This window comes from Orycteropus afer, unplaced genomic scaffold (genome assembly GCF_000298275.1).
Source record: "Orycteropus afer afer isolate SDZICR_OR568_19922 unplaced genomic scaffold, OryAfe1.0 scaffold00136, whole genome shotgun sequence".
Classification (NCBI taxonomy): Eukaryota; Metazoa; Chordata; class Mammalia; order Tubulidentata; family Orycteropodidae; genus Orycteropus; species Orycteropus afer.
Genome location: NW_006921723.1, coordinates 253,334 through 275,062, shown reverse-complemented (window position 1 = coordinate 275,062; position 21,729 = coordinate 253,334). Strand labels below are relative to the sequence as shown.

At 46.8% G+C, this 21,729-nt stretch overlaps 1 protein-coding gene across 1 annotated transcript in view; it reads right to left on the bottom strand.

Moving 5' to 3' along the window:
- Nucleotides 1-21,729, bottom strand: part of AP1M1 (adaptor related protein complex 1 subunit mu 1) — a 37,962-nt gene that overhangs the window by 6,713 nt on the left and 9,520 nt on the right. Inside the window, exons 4-10 of the mRNA XM_007945310.2 lie at nucleotides 21,572-21,702; nucleotides 20,349-20,496; nucleotides 19,175-19,210; nucleotides 10,155-10,281; nucleotides 9,241-9,383; nucleotides 8,702-8,773; nucleotides 8,135-8,293 (exon numbers count right to left, since the gene is read on the bottom strand). Coding sequence (XP_007943501.1) covers nucleotides 8,135-8,293; nucleotides 8,702-8,773; nucleotides 9,241-9,383; nucleotides 10,155-10,281; nucleotides 19,175-19,210; nucleotides 20,349-20,496; nucleotides 21,572-21,702 — 816 coding nt within the window. The remainder of the gene's footprint in view (nucleotides 1-8,134; nucleotides 8,294-8,701; nucleotides 8,774-9,240; nucleotides 9,384-10,154; nucleotides 10,282-19,174; nucleotides 19,211-20,348; nucleotides 20,497-21,571; nucleotides 21,703-21,729) is intronic.

Here is a 21,729-nt window from a genome sequence, read left to right as displayed (position 1 = left end):
AAACTGTGGTCAATGTCATGAGACAAAGTTTATGTAAACTGCTGTATGGAAAGTGAATTTGCTCTGTAAATCTTCACCCAAATCACACACACACACACACACACACACAAGAATGAATCTAGGAAAACTGGAATTTGTTAAAAATGAATTGGAATGTATAAAGATCAATATCCCAGGCACTAGTAGCTGAAATGCACTGGTATTGGCCATTTTGAATCAGACAAACATGTGGTCTACTGTGCTGGGAATGACAAACTGAAGAGGAATGGTGCAGCATTCAATGTCAAAAAGAACATTTCAAGGTCCATCTTGAAGTACAATGCTGTCTGTGATAGGAGACTATTCACACGCCTAACAAGAAGACCAGTTAATATAGCTACTATCCAAATTTACCAATCACTAAAGCCAAAGATGAAGAAATTGAAGATTTGTACCAGCATGTGCAGTCTGAAGTAGATCAAACATATAATCTGGATGTACTGATAATTACTGGTGATTGGAATGTGAAAGATGGAAACAAAGCAGCAGCATCGGTAGTTGGAAAACAGAGCCTTGGTGATAGAAATGGCACTGGAGATTGCAGGACAGAATTCTGCAAAACCAACAACTTACCCATGGAAGTTATTCTTTTTCAACAACATAAACAGGGACTATACACATGGACCTCGCCAGATGGAATATACAGGAATCAAATCAACTACGTCTGTGGACAGATGATGCAGAAGCTCATCTCACCAGTCAGAAGCAGACCAGGGCTGACTATGGAACGGACTCAACTGCTCATATCCAAGTTTAATTTGAAGCTGAAGAAAATTAAAACAAATCCTCAAGAGCCAAAATAAGACCTTGAGTACATCCCACTTGAGTTTGGAGACCATCTGAAGAACAGATTTGATGCACTGAACTCCAATAACCAAAGACCAGGTAAGTTGTGGGATGTCATCAAGATCATCCATGAAGAAAGCCAAAGGTCATTGAAAGGAAAAGAAAGAAAGAAAAGATCAACATGGATGTCAGAAGAGACTCTAAAACTTGCTCTTGAACAGAGAGTAGCTAAAGCAAATGAAGAAATGACAAGGTAGAAGAGCTGAACAGAAGATTTCAAAAAGCAGCTCAAGAAGACAAAGTTAAGTATTATAATGAAATGTGCAAATACCTGGAGTTAGAAAACCAAAAGGGTTAACAACATGCTCGATATTTCTCAAGCTGAAAGAACTTAAGAAAAAATTCGAGCCTTGAGTTGCAATACTGAAGATTCTATGGGCAAAATATTGCACTGTTCAGGAAGCACGTAAAGAAGACTGAAGGAACGTACAGAGTCACTGTACCAGAAAGCCGATGGTCAGCCATTTCAGGAGGCAGCCAATGACCCAGAACCAACGGCACTAAAGGAAGAAGTCCACGTACAGAGTCACTGTACCAGAAAGCCAATGGTCAGCCACTTCAGGAGGCAGCCAATGATCCAGAACCAACGGCACTAAAGGAAGAAGTCCACGTTGTGCTGAAGGCATCAGGGTAAACAAGGCTCCAGGCACTGATGGAATACCCACTGGGATGATTCAAAAAACAGATTCAACACTGGAAGCCCTCACTCATCTATGCCAAGAAACCTGAAGATATCTACCTGGCCTACCGATGGGAAGAGATCCATATTTGTGCCCATTCCAAAGAAAGCTGATCCAACAGAATGTGCAAACTATAGAACAGTATCATTAATATCACATGCAAGTAAAATTCTGCTGAAGATAATTCAAAAATGGTTGTAGCAGAACCTTGACAGGGAGCTGCCAGAACTTCAAGCTGCATTCAGAAGAGGTCATGAAATGAGGGGTATCATTGCTGATGTCAGATCTTGGCTGAAAGCAGAGAATACTAGAAAGATGGTTACCTGTGTTTTACTGACTATGCAAAGGCACTCAACTCTGTAACTCATAAGAAATTATGGACAACACTGAGAAGAATGGGAATTCCAAACCAAGTTAATTGTGCTGATGAGGAACCTACACACAGACCAAGTGGCAGTTCAAACAGAATAAGGGGACACTGCATGGTTTAAATTCAGGAAAAAGTGTGCATTAGGATTGTATCCTATATGCTGAGCTCTGGTAGCGTAGTGCCTAAGGCACTTGACTGCTAACCAGAAGGCTGGCGGTTCAAACCCACCAGCCACTCCTCGGAAGGAAGATGGGGCAATCTACTTCCGTAGGTAGTAATACTGCCTCGGAAACCCAAGGAGGGGTTGCTATGAATCGGGTCTGACTTCACAGCACATAACAACAACAACAACAACAACGCTGACCAAATAATCCAAGAAGCTAGACTATCTGAAGAATGCAGCACCAGGATTGGAGGAAGACCAATTCACAATCTGCAATATGCAGATGACACAACTTGCTTGCTGAAAAGTAAAGACGACGTGAAGCCTTTACAGATGAAGAGCAAAAACTACAGCCTTCAGTATGGATTATACCTCAACTTAAAGAAGATAAAAACATTCTCACAACTGGACCAATAAGCAACATCATGACACATGGGGAAAAGACTGAAGTTGTCAGGGATTTCATTTTACTTGGACACAGAATCAACACCCATGGAAACAGCAGTCAAGAAATCAAAGGCTGCACTGCATTGAGCAGATCTGCTGCAAAAGACATCTTTAAAGTGTTAAAGAGCAAAGAGGACTAAGGTATGCCTGACCCAATCCACTGTCTTTTCAACAGCCTCATATGCATGTGCAAGCTGGGCAGTGAATAAGGAAGACTGGAGAACTGAGCATTTGAATTGTGTTGGAGAAGAATATTAAAAGTGCCATGGACTTCCAGAAGAATGAGCCAATCTGTCTTGGAAGAAGTACAGCAGGAATGCTCCTTGGAAGCAGAGATGGTAACACTTCACTTCTCGTACTTTGCACATGTTATCAGAAGGGAGCAATCCATGGAGAAGGACATCACACTTGGTAAGCAGATGGTCAGTGAGAAAGAAGACCCTCAACCAGATGGACTGACACAGTGGCTCAACAACGGGCTCAAGTACAGCAAGGCCTGGGAGGACAGTACATGGCCAGGCAACGTACTGTTCTGTTGAATACCTGGGTCACTGTGAGTCGAAACGGACTCAACGGCATCTAACAACAACAGAGTAAATAGCATCACTAAGGCCACATTTTCCAACTTCTTTGTTTCCAACTTTGGCATTCCAATCACCAGTAATTAACAATGCATCCTGATTACATGTTTGATCAATTTCAGACTACAGAAGTTAGTAAAATCTTCCATTACTTCATCTTTGCATTAGTGGTTGGTGCATAAATTTGAGTAACAGTCACATTAACTAGTCTTCCTTGTAGGCATATGGATGTTACCCTATTATTGACAGGGTTGTACTTCAGGATAGATCTTGAAATGTTCTTTTGACAATGAATGTGATGCCCACATTTATCATTCCCAGCATAGTACACTGTAAAATTATCTCATTCAAAATGGCCAATACCAGTCCATTTCAGCTCACTAATGCCTAGGGTATTGATCTTTAAGTGTTCCATTTCACTTTTGATGACTTTCAATTTTCTTAAGAGTTATACTTTGTACATTCCACATACCAATTCCAAATGGATGTTTGCAGCTGTTTCTTCCCATTTTGAGTTGTGCCACATCAGCAAATTCAAGTCCCGGAAGCTTTACTCCATGCACGTCATTAAGGTCGATTCTACTTTAAGGAGGCAGCTCTTCCCCAGTCGTATCAGACCAACCCGAGGTGCTCATCTTCTGGCACCGTATCAGTCAGTGTTCCACTGCTATTCATAAGCTTTTCACTGGCTTTTTTATTTACTTGGGGGGGGGAGTGGATTGCCAGGTCCTTCTTCCCAGTCTGTCTTGGTCTGGAAGCTCTGCTGAAGCCTGTCCACCATGGGCGACCCTGCTGGTGTCTGATACACCAGCTGCACAGCTTCCAGCATCACAGCAAAATGCAAGCCACCACAGTAAACAAACTGACAGGCAAGTGGTGGGCTACATGAAGAGTGCATCAGGACTGGAAGACTCATTGTGGTAGTTAAGGTCATGTGTCAACTTGGCTGGGCCTCGCTGCGTGGCTGGGCAGCTGGTGGTAGGTACTGGCAATCAACTCCATGGTGGGATCTACCACAAGCAGCTGAGTAGCTGTTTTAGGGATGTGGTCTGCTTCCTGTATATAAGCAGCAATGTTGGGAATGGTCTCTAGCTTATGGCACACTTAAACCCTGCATGTAGCCGAGTCGTTGTTCAGCAGCCTGCCATGCTCTGCCGACTGTGGGACTTTCAGTGGACAATGGCCTGCCATGTGGTTTGGTAGCATCGGGACTGTGCCTTTGTACATGTCAACCTTGCATTTGTCAGCCTCAGCAGCGAATAGCTGTCTGAGTGAAGAAAAGCCTCCAGCTTCAGTGGGCCAGAAACAGGAGGCAGAGCTGAAGCCCAAGGTCAAGGGGCTTTCACACAGCCCCTAGAGCCTGGCACGTCAAACTCAGACTTTTAGCCTCCCAAACTGTAAGAGAATAAACTCCTGTTTGTTCAAGCCATCCCATTTGTGGTATATTCTTGTCAGAGTGGCACTAGGTAACCAGAATACTCGTTAACAACCTGCAATAAGCAGATGACATAACACTGCTTGCTGAAAGCAAGGAGGTCTTGAAGCACTCACTGATGAAAATCAAAGACTACAGCCTTCAAAGATTAAAGTATGGATTACACCTCAACATGAAGAGAACAAAAATCCTCACAACTGGACCAACAGCAACATCATGATTAATAGAGAAAAGGTTGAAGTTGTCAGGGATTTCATTTTACTTGGATCCAATCAATGCTCACGGAACCAGCAGTCAAGAAATCAAACAACTTATTACATTGGGCAAATATGCTGCAAAAGATGCCTTTAAAGTGTTATAAAGCAAGGATGTCACTTTGATGACTAAGGTGCACCTGACCTAAGCCATGATATTTTCAATTGCCTTCTATGCATGTGAAAGCTGGACAATGAGTAAGAAAAACTGCAGAACTGATGCCTCTGAATTATGGTTTTGGCAAACAGTGTTCAATATACCATGGACTGCTAGAAGAACGCATAAATCTGTCTTGGAAGAAGTCCAGCCAGAGCACTCCTTAGAAGCAAGGATGGCAAGACCTCCTCTCGTGTACTCTGCACATGCTACCAGAAGGGCGTAGCTCCTGGAGAAGCGCATCATGCTTGGTCAAGTAGATGGGCAGCTACGAAGAAAGAGACCCTCAACAAAACAGACTGACACAGTGACTGCAACAATGGGCATTAACACGACTGTGAGGATGGCACAAGACTGGACATTGTTTTGTTCTGTTGTATAGAGGGTGCTTGCTGGCACCTCCCACCACCACACCGGTAATACTGTAACACACACAACCCTGCAACAACAGTCCCAACAAACACTAATTTGTGAGTGGACACATAAACAGATGTGCCTGCTAAATGGGTGTGGGAGATGGCGCTGGCCTGCCCCCCGTGAGTATGTCGGTGTAGCTGTGGATGCTTCCATGTATTTGTTTGAGCCACATGGATATTCATGTATAGAACAGAGTGCATGGGGGCATGGCTACACAAACTTCTTAGACACAATAACCAACACCTCATGGGAACGAGCTACTATGCTCGAAGGCAAAGGACCGTTATCTCAGAGACATCCCGACCAGCTGGCATAACACAGTACATAAAGACAACACTCTATATCTGGTTTGGTGAGTGGCACCTAGGCTCTTCAATGTGTGCACCACCCAGAACCCTTGAATCATGTGTTTATTCAAATCACTGAACAAAAATAGCCAACCCAGAACGTAACTGTGCTTTGGGTTGCTAATATGGAGAACTTGAAAAGGAAGGATTCAACCTCGTATATGTATTTATGATTTTCTTTTTTTAGCTCTTTTAGTCCTCAGGACATGCCACTTGGAGTCATTAGCCTGTATGGCTTTCATCAACTTAACATGCTGTTTAGTTAATTTTGCTTCTGACTTTTAGGAGTGACATTTTTTTTTTTTTTTTCAGTCGATTTAATTTTGCTTTACAGTCAAGAGAAACGTTCACATGGTTTCAAAGTCAAACACAAAACAAGCTACAGCCCAGCCGCCTACCTCTCAGCCCTCAGCCCTGGCCCCTTCCTCCCTGTGGGCTACCCATGGATTTATTTCATGAGTATTTTATGAGCTCTTCTTCCGCTTTACATTTTAACATTAGCACTACTGTCAACCGTGAAATCTGGGAACAAAGGAAACAGCCTGTCAGTCCTGGACGGTAATCACCCTCCATGGGATATGCTATCACCGCCAACGATAACTGCCAAGAAGACAGTCAGCAACTTGGAAATGAGTGGAAAAGAACACAGAATTGGCTCCAGTCCCTGTTCACAACTACAGAAGACAGTAAAGGGAGATCAGAATGAAACATGCCAAAAAGTAAGCAGTGTTGCATTATGGCAGTGCTAGGACAGCCTTTTCTCTCCCTTTCTCTATTTTCTACACTTTCTGTAAAAATCACTAAACCTGTTGCCATCAAATCAATTCCAACTCATAGTGACCTTACAGGACAGAGTAGAACTGTCCTGTAGAATTTCTAAGGCTGTATTCTTTATGGAAGCAGACTGCCACATCTTCTTCCTAGAGAGAGTCTGGTAGGTTCAAACTGCTAATCTTTTGGTTAAGCAATTGAGTGCTTAACCGCTATTTGTTGTTGTTTTTATGTGCCCTCGAGTCAGACCCGACTCATAGTGACCCCTCCTTGGGTTTCTGAGCCGGTATCACTACGGAAGTAGATTGCCCAACCTTCCTTCTGAAGAGTGGCTGGTGGGTTTGAACCTCCAGCCTCTGGTTAGCAGTCAAGTGCCTTAGGCACTATGCTACCAGAGCTCCCTTAACTACTGTGGAGGAATTATAATACTATGTTGAGGGAAAATAGGAACATTAAAAAATGCTGGCATTTCAATCACTGGAGGTTGTCCCCAGGCTTCTCCAGGGATGCAGGCAGAGAGAGGGAGGGAGGGGGGGGGAAAAGAGAGGTAGGGAGAGACATAGAAGAAGAGGAAGGGAGGGAGAGAGAAAAACCAAAGAAAGAGAAAAAGAGGCAGAGAGGACAGAGACAGAGACAGAGACAGACAGGCAGTAGAGGACGTGGGAAAGGACTGATGCCAAGGAGCCTGTGTGCATGAGCAGGCCAGGACGTCCTATCAACCCCACTGTGTGCACACCTGCCTTCCAGCCACTCTGGACACTTCCCACAAACCCAGAATCGGCTAATGCTGTGCCCAGGTGGCAGCCCCAGGCATGGAGTCGGCACAGAAAATGAAACTACTTTCCTAGAGCAGAAGCCCACGCTGCTGCAGCTTGAAGACTGTCTGTCTTCCACAAGGGGAGTCCATCTGCACCTGCCCCAGAGAAGGCCCTGGATGGTGGGGAACTAGCCATTCCTGTTCCTCAGGTCAGGGACGTGTACCCATCTGTTGTGGATTGAATTAGGTCCCTCAAAATATGTGTTTTAAATCCTAACCACTAAGCCTGTAGCTGTAATCCCATTTGGAACCAGGTTGTCTTTGTCATGTTAAAGAGACAGGATTAGTGTAGAGTATATCTTCAGTCAATCCCTTTTGAGATATAAAAGAGATTAAACAAGCCTGTGGAAGCAGAGATAGGGGAAGAGAGATGCCAAGCCACATGACGATCACCCAGGAGCAGGAGTTCAGAGACACAGGGCCTTCCTCCAGAGCAGGCCGAGAAAGACTTCCCTCAGAGCCAGCACCCTGAACTTGGACTTCAAGCCTCCTAAACTGTGAGAAAACAAGCTTCTGATTGTTAAAGCCACCTGTTCACAGTATTTCTGTTACAGCAGCACTAGATAACTAAGACATCACTGATGCTGGGGCTCCTTTTGGGGGTGCAGAGGGAGGCAACTGTATGGGGATGCCTGGCTCCTGATGAGGGACTTCTCAGAGGGAGAGCACCACCTGACTCTGATGATGTGGCTGCCTCACAAACGAGAGGATGTGGGCTTGTTGGGAGGCTTCCCCTGGATCCAGCCTGGCTGGTCAGCTCCCCACCCCTCACCGCAGCAACATGCCCAGCGACGACGGCATGAGACTTACTGGGAAGGACTTGATGGACCACACGATCTCACTATTCTCTGGCACCCACTTGACGCTGCCCACGGTGGTCTTGAACTTGGGTGAGTCGGCATCATTGGGCACGGGGATATGGATCTCCACGTTGTTGGCTGTTGAACGCCGCTTAAACTGGCTCTTGGCCTGAGCGAGGAGACACAGCTCCTGGGGCTTCCCACAAAGACTGGAGAGCTTAGTCCTACCTGTCCCCTTGGGCTAGAGGAGGTCCTCCTGCCAGGCCAGCCCTTCCCTGTAGGACGCGTGGGGTCCCCTGCAGATGCACCAGCCTAAGGGATGCACCTCAGGAAGGTGCCTCTCTGCATATCCTTCCTGGCCACCAGCTGCAGGTTCTCCCCATGGTGGCTGTACATCCAGGGCCAGAAGCAACCCAGCTAACGGGGTACACCCCCCGTTGCTCTATGTGGGAGCTCACAGTGGAAGGCACGAAGACCCAGGCAGATGGGTCGGGCACACAGAGCTCACAGTGGGGGTCGTGGGGCCCCGAGTGGATGGGCAGTGGACACTGAGTGGTTCCCTGTCCCGTGCACGCACCTTGATCATATACTCAATGCGGCTGTGCGAATGCTTCTCAATGACAGATTCAATCCATATCAGAGGCTTCACCTGTCGGGACAGTGAAGGCCACACTCACACCAGGGTGAATGTCACAAAGCCCCTTTCCAAAGGGGGAAGACTGAGGCCCAGGTCTTGGACCAGTGCCTGCTCTCACTCAGCACACTGCTTCCCCAGGAATCGTGGACAAGTACATGGCCAGAACTATGGCATAGGTGCCATGGGGCCAATGGGGCTGGCCCCTCAGAGGACTCAGACCCAAACCCAGGCCCCCAGAGCCAGGGCAGCAGTGGTGCGGGTGCAGACTCTGAGCACCCACAGGCCCACCATCTTGTGCTCTCATCATCCCTGCCCCTGGGAGCACGGCCACTCCCACCCACGTGAGGAGGAGGGAAGGGCACTCAAGCCAGGGCTCAGGGAGGCAAGGTCCTCAGCCTCGACAGATGCCCTGCAGGTAAGGGGCCTGCCTGTGAGGGGGTCTGGGTTGAGGCCACCCCTGGCCCGAGTCAGTGGCTCACGTGGGTGTTGAGGCGGTAGGACATGAGCTCGAACTCGCCATCAGGGGGGATGAAAGAGATGGTGCGGTCATTCTCGAAGCGTGAGAGCCGCACACACTGGTGGAACTTCACATCCTCGAGCTCCACAGACTTGCTCTTGCCGCCTGTGGGGTGGGGTGGGGTGAGGGGCAGTGAGGGCATCCCAGCCCAAGACACATCCGGGCCTGAGTGACTCTCAGCAATGCTCCCATCCCTGGGCCACGCTGGCAGAACAGATGCCCCAGATCCATGGGAGCCCTCAGCCATGGACGCCAGGGGCCTGGCTCACAGGACCTCCCTCACTCCGGTGCTTCGGGTCTGCTGGCCTGGGCCCCATGAGGCCCAGGAACAGCTCAGGGCTCATCCATGGGTGACCAAGGAGTCAGCGGAAGTACGTGGTGCTGGCTTGGGGCAACCCCAGGCCTTGCCCTGGCAGTCTTCTGGCCCTATTTCCCCTCCTGACAGAGAGGAGCTGTGGACACCAGGCTCAGTCTGTCTCTACCTTCACTACCTCAGAATGTGGGAACACCCAAAAATCAAGGGCCTGGTGGTACTGGGATGTGGGGAACAGTTCACCAACTGGGAGTTGGTGGAGGCCCAGGGAGGAGATGTGACATGCCATCTCAGCCAGGGGGCGGGGGGATCAGGATGCCAGCCTAGCTGCTGGACCCGTCCCTGAGGAACGTGCTGCATGCAGGCAGAGGTCAGAGGAGAGGCGGCATGGGCTGGCAGCCGGCACGGGGACGGGGCAGGGCCTGCCCATGCATCTCGAACACTCATGACTCAGATGCTTAACTGCTGCTCGACGGCAGCCTGCTCACCACTCGGGGGCCTGCCCTCAGAGGATGAGTCCTGTCAGTGAGGCCCACCCTGCCCGCCTGGGCCCAGGTACTCACGGCCTGTGTTGTCAAACAGCACCTTGTCGTTGAGGCCTAGGCGCAGCTCAGGCATGCCCGACAGGAAGACCCGCATCTTGATGGAGCCCACAATCTCACTGCGCAGCACGTTCCCATTGGCACTGACCTGGGGGAGAAGGGGAGGCCAGGCCCTGCGTCATTCCTGCAGCCCCACCCACAACCATCACACTGAGACCTCTCAGACCCTCACCCCTATGCCCTTATCCCTTCCAGTACCTCCCATGTCTCCTTAGCTGAGAAGCCTCGCTAGTCCTCATCTGCCCACCCCTAGGCCCCAGGTCATGCCAGGCCCCTCCCTGGGGGCCCTCACCACTCTGAACCTGGAATCCTGTCTAAGCTGCTAAGCCCCTCCACCCCCATCTCTCTCACATCTGGTGCACAACGCCTCCAGGGAGCCCTCCCTGACCACAGGCAGACCTATGGCTTGACCCAGGCCTCTACCCACACTGGGTCCCCCAATAGGCCAGATTGACTTTTCTGGAATCTGTGTACCTGGGCCTGGGCCTGGTTAAGGACAAAACTTCCTGGCCTGGACCCCTTTCTGCTGCCCAGCCACCAGGGAATCTGACAACCACCACTGATGTAAAACAGGAAGCAATGCAGCAGGAGCTTTGCCTCTGTCCCAACAACCTGAGAGGCCACACGTTGCGAGAGCAACTTATAAGTTCGGTTCCATCCATGCCGGGCTGCCAGCACAGGGTCCTGGGAGACCAGGATGAGCCCCTCCCCACACCTACTTCAGGATAGGGACACTGAGGCATGCCAAGAGGCATTGTTGGGTCACCAGGTGGCTAGCATACTCCTCGCCCCATCACATGCCAGTGTGGCCAGGTTCAGAGGCCACAAACTCAGGCCCTGCAAGCCCCCCCCCCCACTGCCTGCCCTCACCTCCCATCATGCACCCCCACACCAAGTCCACCTACACCCTAATCCCACACAACACAGCCCGTCCTTCTCTCTTTCCAGCCTGGCCCTGGTGCCATTGGATCCTGAGTGTCAGGACTGATCCATTTTGCTTTTGTGCCCCTACTAGACATGGCTGTGGGTTAAGGTCATGCGCAGCCTAGACTCTGGAATCTGCGGACAAAGGGTGACTTGGCCTCCAGACAAACAGGCTCAGGAGGGGGGCATCTGAGCACATGAGTGGGCCCAACCTTGGCCTTGGCCTGGGTGGAGAAGTGGACTCCTCTGGGTGACGCCCCATGGTTAGGGTGCCCTGCAAGCCCAGCACTCTCCTGACCAGTCCTGCGGGGAGCGCTCCCCTCCCCCAGGGCACCGCAGAGCCAGGCAAGGCCGATCAATGTTCTGGTTCAGCAAACAATTCACACGAGAGTCCCCAGGTCGGAGGAGCAGCAGGACATGTAGTCAGCGAGGCTGTCTTCCCTCACAGCTTAAGAGGTGAAAAAGCAAACAGGCTTACATTTAGTCCATGGGAAGCATCCACCAGGAAACACTTACATCAGGATTCCACATCAGAAATTCCAACCTGGGCAGGAAGATGCCCAAAACACTCATCGGGAATACCCCCACAAGCCCACTAAGTGTTCGGGACGGTTGCTCAGGCTTACTCTAGCTGAGGATGGCCATGCACACACATCCCAGTGTCCTGGATGGCACGCAGGCCCACTCTGGTGTTCAGGAGGGCTGCGCATACACACCCTGGTGTCCAGGACAGCTGCTCAGGCCCATGCTGGTGTCCAGGACGGCCATATGCACACACCCTGGTGTCCAGGATGGCAGCTCGGGCCCATGCTGGTGTCCAGGATGGCCATGCAGGCCCACTCCAGTGTCCAGGACAGCTGTCCACACACATTCTGGTGTCTGGGATGGCTGCTAAGGCCCATTCCAGTGTCTAGGATGGCCATGCACATCCATTCTGGTGTCCAGGACAGCCATACACATTCCTCTGTCTGGGATGGCCAGGCAGGCCTGCTCTGGTGTCTGCGATGGCCACACACACACAGATTCTGGTGTCTGGGAAAGCCATGTAAACCCGCTATAGTGTGCAGGATGCCTCGTATGCTCATTCTGGTGTCCGGAACTCCACGCATGCCCACTCTATTGGCTGGGTCTCTCTACACAAGGCCACTACACACTGTACAGAACAGTTCAACATGGACATATTCTGCTTTATAGGATCGGGGGAATCGAGCACAGTCCATTCAGATATTGCCAAACAACAGGGCTATCCAATGTGGAAAACAGCACATGACTCACTTTCTCTGCCACTGGTCATCAGCTACAACTCTAAAACCCAGGCAAATGCTTGGGGCAACATGGGTGACACTGGAAAGTGAAGGGCTGCAGAGGGTCAGGGAGGGGCTATCACATGAGCTTTCCACCGCTGGACCCTGGACGCAGCACCACAGCATAAACAGACAGCACCCAGGAAACAGCTTGCTCTGATCCAGGACTAGACGGGCTCATGACACTGAGAGGCTGTGCCCAAGTCTCCCTTCCCCTTTTGCATCCTCTCAGCCCCAGGCCCAGGACACCCCAAGTCTCGAGCCACAGTTCTGAGACGGTACAGCAAACTGATACTCTTTTCTCTTTGTCCCCTCCACCTAGGTCAGACATGGGCTTAATCACAGACGTGTGCAACAGAGTGGGGTAACCAGAGCCCCATGTGTTTGGCTGCAGAACCTAAAAGGGGAGCCTCAGGCAACCAGGAAGTACCAAGAAGACCACAGAAAGGGAGGAGTTTGGGAAAGTAACCCTGTACAGTTAAGTACAAACCTACGACTCTCCCCAGGACTGATACTCACAGTCCACGGAGGGTGGGTTGGAATGTGCAGCCTAAATCCAGTCACACTGATGGTGGCCCAAACAAAAACAGCACTGGTTCCCATATAATGTAAACAAGACCTAGAATCTTAAAACATCATATTCAAAGAGTCCAGAATACAATCCAAAATGACTCTGTATACGAAGAACCACGAAACTCCCAGCTCCCATGGGAAAATACAATCAACAGGTGCCAACATCAAGATGGCACAGACTTTACACAGCCACTTAAACTACACCCATTCAGCAAAGAATGCTAAACAGATCATCTCAGCAAGGACCCTGATAATGTACAGATGACTCAAATGGAAGGTCAGAATTGAAAAGTAATTGATGTTAAAAACTCACAGGATGGACTCAACTGCAGAATGGAAATAACACAGGAAGGACTGGTGAGTCTGAAGATATATCAATAGAAATGATCCAATCTGAACAAGAGTGAGAAAAAAAGAATGAGCACCAGGGACTGATGGGACAATAACAAAATGTTTAATATTCATGCCATTAGCATCCAGAAGGGAAAGAGAAAGCATGCAATGTCAGACAAATACAGCCAAGCACGACACGATGTCTGCTCAGGCAACGTCCGACCGCATGTACCTCTGTGGTCCCTTCCCTTCAGGCTGGCAGTGCACACATGCTGCTGGGCTAGAAGCTGGCTTGACACATATTTGGCAAGGCAGCGGGCCCTTTAAACTCAGAGGCAGTTGGCGGCAGCTTGGAATTGAGCCTAGCAGCATGAGCTCATATGCAGCACCGAAACGAAAGGATGCAACCACAGACGTGTATGTGGCCAGATGCCACCTAAGTGGAGCTACGTGGTACACGAATGGACGGTGTTTGCACAACATTCTAATCACATACAGTCCTGTTAGACAGAATGGATTGTGGACGTTAAGCGATGCAGAGCTGTATTTGAAGAAAGGAAAGCTGAAAATGTCTCGATCTTGGTGAAGAATTCCAGAATCTGAAAACATCCCAAACAGTACAAACCCAAAGATACCTAAACCTAGACACAACATAATTGAACTGCTGAAAATAAAGACAAAGAAAAAAATCTCAGAAGCAGCCAAAGAAAAGCAGCATATGACCTCAAGGTGAGTAACGATTCAGGTGGCTGTAGATCTCTCATCAGAAACCCAAGGAGCTAGTAAGAAACAGCTCAACATTTCTAAAGTGCTGAAATAGAATTGTCCACCTAGGATTCTACATCCAGGGACAAGATCCCTCAGGAATGAAGGTGAGATAAAGACATTATCAGGTGAAGGAAAACCAAGAGAATTGGTAGCCAGGAGACCTGCTCTAAAACAAACACTAAAAGAAGCTCTTTAGATGAAGGGAAAAGATATCCTAAGGAAACCTGGAACATCAGGAATGAAGGGCATGCAGCAGAAACACTAAACATCTGGGCAAACGCGACAAACCTTCTTCTCTTCTTAAGTTCCTTGAAGTATGTTTGTATAAAACTGTCTGATGGGGATTTTAATGTATGTAGATGTAATATATCAAACAACTATGATATAAAGAGGTAGAAAGGTTTCTACATTCCAAATGAAGTGGTCAAACAATGACACTAAGTAGACTGTGAAAAGATAAGCATGTATTGTATAACCCCTTGAGCAACCACTAAAAAGACTACACAGAGTATTGTAAAACTACAATACATAAATCAAACTGGAATACTGAAAAATATTCAAATAATCCACAGAAAGACAGGTAAAGGGAAAACAGAAGAATGAGAAACAGAAAAAGAATAAAATGAGAAGCCTTAATCCAAACAAATCAGTATTACATTAAGTGCAACACATGGTTAAAAGACAGATTTTCAGAATGAGTAAAAAAGCATGATCCAATTATATGCTGTCTACAAGAAACTTACTTCAAGCATAGGGTTATAGGTATGTCAAAAGTGAAAGGCGGAAAAAAAAGCATAAGGATAGAAAAACATATGCCACAGAGCCACTAATCAAGAGAGCTAGTAACATTAATACCAAAGTAAATTTCAGAGAAAATAAAATTATCTGGGATAAAAAAGTACATTACACAATGATAAAAGGATCTAATGACCAAGAAAACATAACAATTCTAAACTTCTTTGTGCCTAATAGTAGAGTTTCAAAATACAGGAGGCAAAGACTGACAGAACTGAACAGACAAATGGAGAAATTCACGATTACAGCTGGAGATTTCAACACTCCCTTCTCAGTAACAGACAGAACCTGTACACAAAAGATTAGCAAGGACATATAAGAGACGAATGATGCCATCAAACAACTAGATTAAACTAGAATTTATAGGACATTCCACCCAATTAAAATGAAATGAAAAATTAATGACAAAAAGGTAACATAAAAATCTCTAAACACTTAGAAATTAAATAACACACTTTAAAATAATTCACGGGTCAAAAAGGAACTCATAAGGGAATTTGAAAGTAGTTTGAACTGAACAAAATGAAAATACAACATGTCAATTATGAGATTCAGCTAAAGCAGTTCTCAGAAAGAAATGTATGACATTAAACATCGGTATTGAAGAAGACCCACCACTCGTTGGCAAAGAATACTTGAAAGTACCATGGACAACCAAAAGAACTAATATATCTGTCCTGGAAGAACTGTAACCAGAATGCTTCTTGGAAGTGAGAATAGCCAGACTTTGTCTCACCTACTTTGGTCATGTTGTCAGACGGGGCCATTCCCTAGAGAAAGACACCATGCTTGGTAAAGTGGAGGGTCAGCAAAAAAGGGGAAGGCCCTCAACAAGATGGACTGACACAGTGGCTGCGACGATGGGCTCAGGTACAGCAAGGATCGTGAGGCTGGCACAGGACCGGGCAGTGTTTCGTTCTGTTGTACACAGGGTCACTATGAACTGCAACCAACTCAACGGCATCTAACAACAACATTAGAGAAGGAGGAAGGCTATGAGTCAGGATCTTCAGCTTCCACCTTAAGAAACTAGACAAAGGAGAGCAAAATAAACCAAGGGGAAAAAAGGAAATACTACATGTAAGAGCAAAAACTGATGACACTGCAAACAGAAAAACAAATGAAATCAAAAGTTGATTCTTTGTAAAGACCAATAAAATCTCAGATAAAAAGAGAGAAGATAGAAATTACCAATGTTGTTGTTGTTATGTGCTGTCGAGTCGCACCCGACTCATAATAGCTACCCCTCCTTGGGTTTCCGAGGCAGTATCACTATGGAAGTAGATTGCCCAATCTTCCTTACGAAGAGCGGCTGGTGGGTTTGAACCACCAGTCTTCTGGTTAGCAGTCAAGTGCCTTAGGTACTACGCTACCAGAGCTCCCGGAATTACCAATAGTAGGCATGAAATAAGGAGCTCTGGTGGCGTAATGCCTACGGCATTTGACTGCTAACCAAAAGGCTGGCGGTTCAAACCTCCCAGCTACTTTGTGGAAGGAAGACTGGGCAATCTACTTCTGCAGAGATACTGCCTTGGAAACACAAAGGGGGTCGCTATGAGTCAGAATTGATCGAAGGCAGTGAGTTTTCTTTTAGGCATGAAATGGGCTATCACTGCAGACCCTGCAGACATTAAAAAGATGATGAGGGTATACTATAAACAACACTAGGCAACTTGACATTTCAGATGAAATGGACCAATTACCTAAAAACCACTATCAAAACGCACCCAAGGTGAGATAAACCAAATAATCCCATAACAATAAAAGTAATGAAATCTGTAGTTAAAAACCTTCTGAAAAATAAATTTCCAGGCCTAGAAAGTTTCACTAGCAAATTCTACCAAAGAAGAATTAAACCAATTCTACACAGTCTCTTCCAGCAAACAAAAGATGAAGGAACACTTCCCGATTTATTCCACGAGGACATCATTATCCTGATAACAAAAGCAGACGAAAACATTATAAGAAAAAATGACTACAGATCAGTGTCTCTGATGAATATAGACTGTAAAATCTCCAACATATTATTAACAAATAGAATCCAATAGTATGTAAATAATAATACACAATAATACATCCTAGTGGGGTCTGAATGTACCGCAGACTGCTAGAAGAGTGAACACATCTATCACAGGGCAAGTACAGCCGGCATCCTCCTTACAAGTCACGATGGCAAGGCTTTGCCTCTCGTACTTAGGACATGTCATCAGGAGGGACCAGTCCCTGGAGAAGGACGTCATGCTTGGTAAAGTAGATGGTCAGGGAAAAGATGAAGCCCCTCAACAGGATGGACTGACACAGTGGCTGCAACGATGGGCTCACACACTGCACCAGTTGTGAGGATGGTGCCAGACTGAACAGTGATTCGTTCCACTGCACACGGGGTTGCTATGTGTTGAAACTACCTCAGTAGCACTAACAACAGCAGCAGTGGGGTTTAGTCTAAAAATGCAAGGCTGATTCAATATTGTGAAAAAATTCAAACCACCATTTTAACAATCTAAAGGAAAAGTACCAGGTGATCATACCAATTGATACACAAAAAGCAAAATACAGCACCTGCTCATGGACACCCACATAAGAAAAAAAGAACTTGGGGAAAAATCCTCACACTTTATTTTGGATCATAGATCTAAGTGTGAAATGTCAAATTTTACAACTTTTAGGAGGAAATCTTCATGATCTGGGTTTAGAACTGAGTTCTTAGATATGACACCAAAAGCACACTCCATAAGAGGCAGACAACAAAGGTAAGCCCTTCTGCACACAGAGCGCTGCGTGGCCAGTGAGGCAAACACAGTATGCGGGTGGATAGCTGGGTGGACAGGCTGGACTATTAGGGATGTCTACGTAGCAGGGAGTGTACTCAAGACCATGTACAGGGTTGGCAGACAATGGTTCTACAAGCATATTTGCATGTTCTGTAAGAATTCCCAGGGGTATAGTAGAGCTGACAAGGGACAAGGTTATAGTCACTTCTTGGACACAGCCAGCTACCCAGAGGGACCAAGTAGTTGAACCTGTGGGCTTGGGACCATAGTCACAGGGGACATCAAGCTCAATTGGCATAACATACTGCACATAACATTGTTCCACCTCCTACTTTGGCGAGTAACGACTGGGATCTTAAAAGCTTGCAAGCAGCCATCTAGATGCAACAATAGGTCTCTCCTTGTCCAGAGCAAAGAAGAATGAAGAAAACCAAAGATTCAAGGAAACAATTAGTCCTGGCAACTGGTACACCATGCGATCCTCAGCCTATATGACTAAGAGACCAGAAGAACTAGATGGTGCCCAGCTACCACTGTCAACCACTCAGAGGGGGATCTATGGAGGAGGCCCTAGATAGAGAGGGAGAACAATGTGGAACAAAACTCAAAATCATTTGGAAAAAAAAAGGGGGGACCAAGTTTGCTGGTCTGATAGAGCCCGGTGGAACTACTGAGACTATGGTCCCTAGCTGCCCTTCAGGTCTGGAATTGACCTGTAGCTTCCAGCCAAACAAAAGACAGGCATATGAGTTGAACGTATACCTGAGGTAGACACACTCCTTGGAGAGAACAATCATGGGAGAAAGAAAGGTTGTTTATGTACAGGGACACAGCTCAGGGGGCAAGAGTGCATGGAGGGATGGACACAGGGAAGAGGTAACTATCAGGAAGAAGTGGGAGGGGAGCTGTTGCTAAACTGTGGTAAATTGTAGTCAATGTCATGAGATAACGTTTGTATGAACTGCTGTATGGAAAGTGAAATTGCTCTGTAAACTTTCACCCAAATCAGTTTAAAAAAAAAAAAAAATCACACTCCAGAAAAGATTGAGATCTAGACTTCATCAACATTAAACACTTCTGGTCTTTAAAAGTCACAGTTAAAGAAAAAGACAAGCTACAGACATATACTTGCAAATCACATATCTAACAAAGGATTTATATCCAAGGTATATAAAGAACTTTTGAAACTCAACAATAAGAAAACAAACAGTGTGATTTGAAAATGCTCTATAGACATGGAAAAACACTTCCCCAGAGACAATGTAAAGATGGCAAATAAGCACATGAGAAGATGTTCAACATCATTAGCCTTCAGGGAAATGGAAATGAAAACTATGAAAAGGTACCACTACACACCTGTTGAATGGCAAAAATAAAAATACAGACGATACCAAGTGCTGACAAGGATGCAGGGCAACCCAAACCCTTGCACGTTACTGGTAGGAGTGCAAAATGGTACAGCCACTCTGAAAAAGGGTTTGGCAGCTTCTTATAAAGTTAAACATACACTTACCGTATGACCCAGCAATCCCACTCCTGGGTATTTACCCTAGAGAAATGAAAACTTATGTCCACACAAAAATTTGGACACAAAATGTTTACAGCAACTTTATTCATAACTGCCAAAAAACTGGAAAGACCCCAAATGTCCTTCAGTGGGTGAATGGATAACTGTGGTGCATCTACACCACAGAGTATAAAATAGAGATAAATAAATATAAAAAGAAACAAACTTTTGATACATGTAACAAATGGGATGAGTCTCAAAGGCATTATGTTGAGTGAAAGAACCCAGACTCAAAAGGTTACAAGCTATGTGATTCCATGTACACAACAATCTCAAGAAAACAAAAGGAGTGACAGTGGGTGCCAGCAGGAATTGGGGACAGGGTAGGTGGAGGGTGTGACCACAAGGGGGCAGCACGAAAGAGTTTTTTGGGGTGATGGAGGTATTCTGTATCCCAATTATGGGGTGGGTACACAAATCTAAACGTGCTAAAATTCATAGGAAAAAAAATGGTCAATTTTACTCAATGATAATTTGAAAAATAAAATTAAAGGAAAAAACCAAACATATATAAAACAGTAACAAACAAAAACCCAAAAAACAAAAAACAAGTTATATAAGAACCACACAGTATGGTCTATTTTATAGACAGACAACATATGTTTCTATATCTACAGAATGAGGTCTGAAAGGATAACATTAAATTCTTAAAGGCAAGCAGTCATTTCCATTACTTTTTGTTTATACTTTTTTTTTTTTTTTACAATGTGCATGTATTAACTCTAACTCAGAACAAAAGCTACTGTTATTCTTAGTTGCCATCGAATTAATTCCAACTTATGGTGACCCCATGTTTTACAGATTAGAACTGAGCTCCATAGGGTGTTCTGGGCTGTGATCTTAATAGAAGCAGACTGCCAGGCCTTTCTTCCATGGCACTGCTGGGTGGGTTCAAATCGTCAACCTTTGGGTTAGTAGTTGAGGGCAAACCATTCGCACCACCCAGAAACGGAAGCTGGTAAAGACCCAGCAAGCCTGTGTTCCTGTGAGCGGCCTGAGCCGCATCCCGCCCATCTGCTGCTCACACAGAATCTAACCGTCTCTCAGGGCTCTGCTAGTTTTAAAAGTTTGTTTTTTATTTCTATCATGGAGCAGACAAACAAGAAGAAAAAACACCTACCAAGAGGTTGACTGACTCGATGACATCCAAAAACACTTCGTTTTTCCGGTACTTGATGCCCTCAGATCGCCAGGACACTGCATTGGTGACAGTGGCAGGGGGCCGTGGGGCCCCCGTCTCCAGCTTATGGCCCTCCTGAGTGATGTACCTTTGGAACAAGCTCAGCATTACAGTGCTATCATCACATAACCACCTTCTCCCTGGGCACTGATGTTTAGGGGTAAGGGCAGAGTCTGGGGGCATCTCAACCAACTAGAAAACAGCTCCCACGGCAACAAGTGCTGGAAGGCAGGCCCTCGTTTCACCTGGGGCCACTTGTAAAGGACTATCTTGTTTGGGGGCCAGTGAGTTTATGTTAATGGTGATAGGATAGTTTGGATAAGGATATTGATAACGGTGACAAAGTATGAAAAATGCCAACAAGGCCAATGAATTGTAAATGTGGAAGCTGTATTGGTGGATGTTTTGTGTATATTTTTACTACGATTAAAAAAAAAAGAGTGAAGACAACAAACACACACAATCAAGTGACAAGGAACCCAAAGCAGTTGCTCTGTGGGATCCAAAGAGACAGCACAGGGGTTAAAAACAAAAATAGGGCTGAGCACTCGCCTAGCTGGCATGGAGGGGGACCTGACCCTCATAGAGTGTGACCTGGCAATCCCACTGTACGTGGTCAGTTAGGGGTACGTCCAAGTACAGGGCTCCCTCTCTTCCCTCCCCATAAAATGGGAAGATGGCCCGCAGACCTCAAGGCTGAGCAGAGTGGGGGGATATTGCTCAGCACAGTCTCTGCTCATAGCTGGACTTAATACACGCTGTTGTCTGAAGGGAAGGATCACAAAGATGTCTGTCATAGCTTTACTTGTGATGGTCACAGCAAAGCCTGCTAACAGGAAGAGGTGTGTGGATGGAGAGGGACAGCCATGGGAAGACGCCCGTGTTGCACAGTGGCATCGAGTAGAAAAAGGACCCCTGCACATGAGAGCAGCTCTGTGAAGCCTGGGTTCAGCTACGGCTGGGGTGTGACCATGTGAGTGGACATTTGCTTCTCCCAAACCTGATGACATCAATGCCTTGACACTGAGGGCTGCGGGGCTGGGGACTGGTGAGTGACCATAACTGACTCCAGCCCCCAAGCACTGGGCCAGGCCACCCCACCCCCTTCACTCCTGCAGGATCTTGCTGTGTGTGGCCTGCAGACAGCCCTCCTTCCCACTCACTCCTGCAGGATCTTGCTGTCCGTGGTCTGTGGGTAGCCGAAGTCCATAAGCTCGTCCAACAGCTCATAGATGATGACGAAGTTGTCACGGATGCTCTCCTCCTCCAGCTCCTTGAAGTATTCCGAGAACACCTGGATGGGGGTGGTGGAGGCAGACAG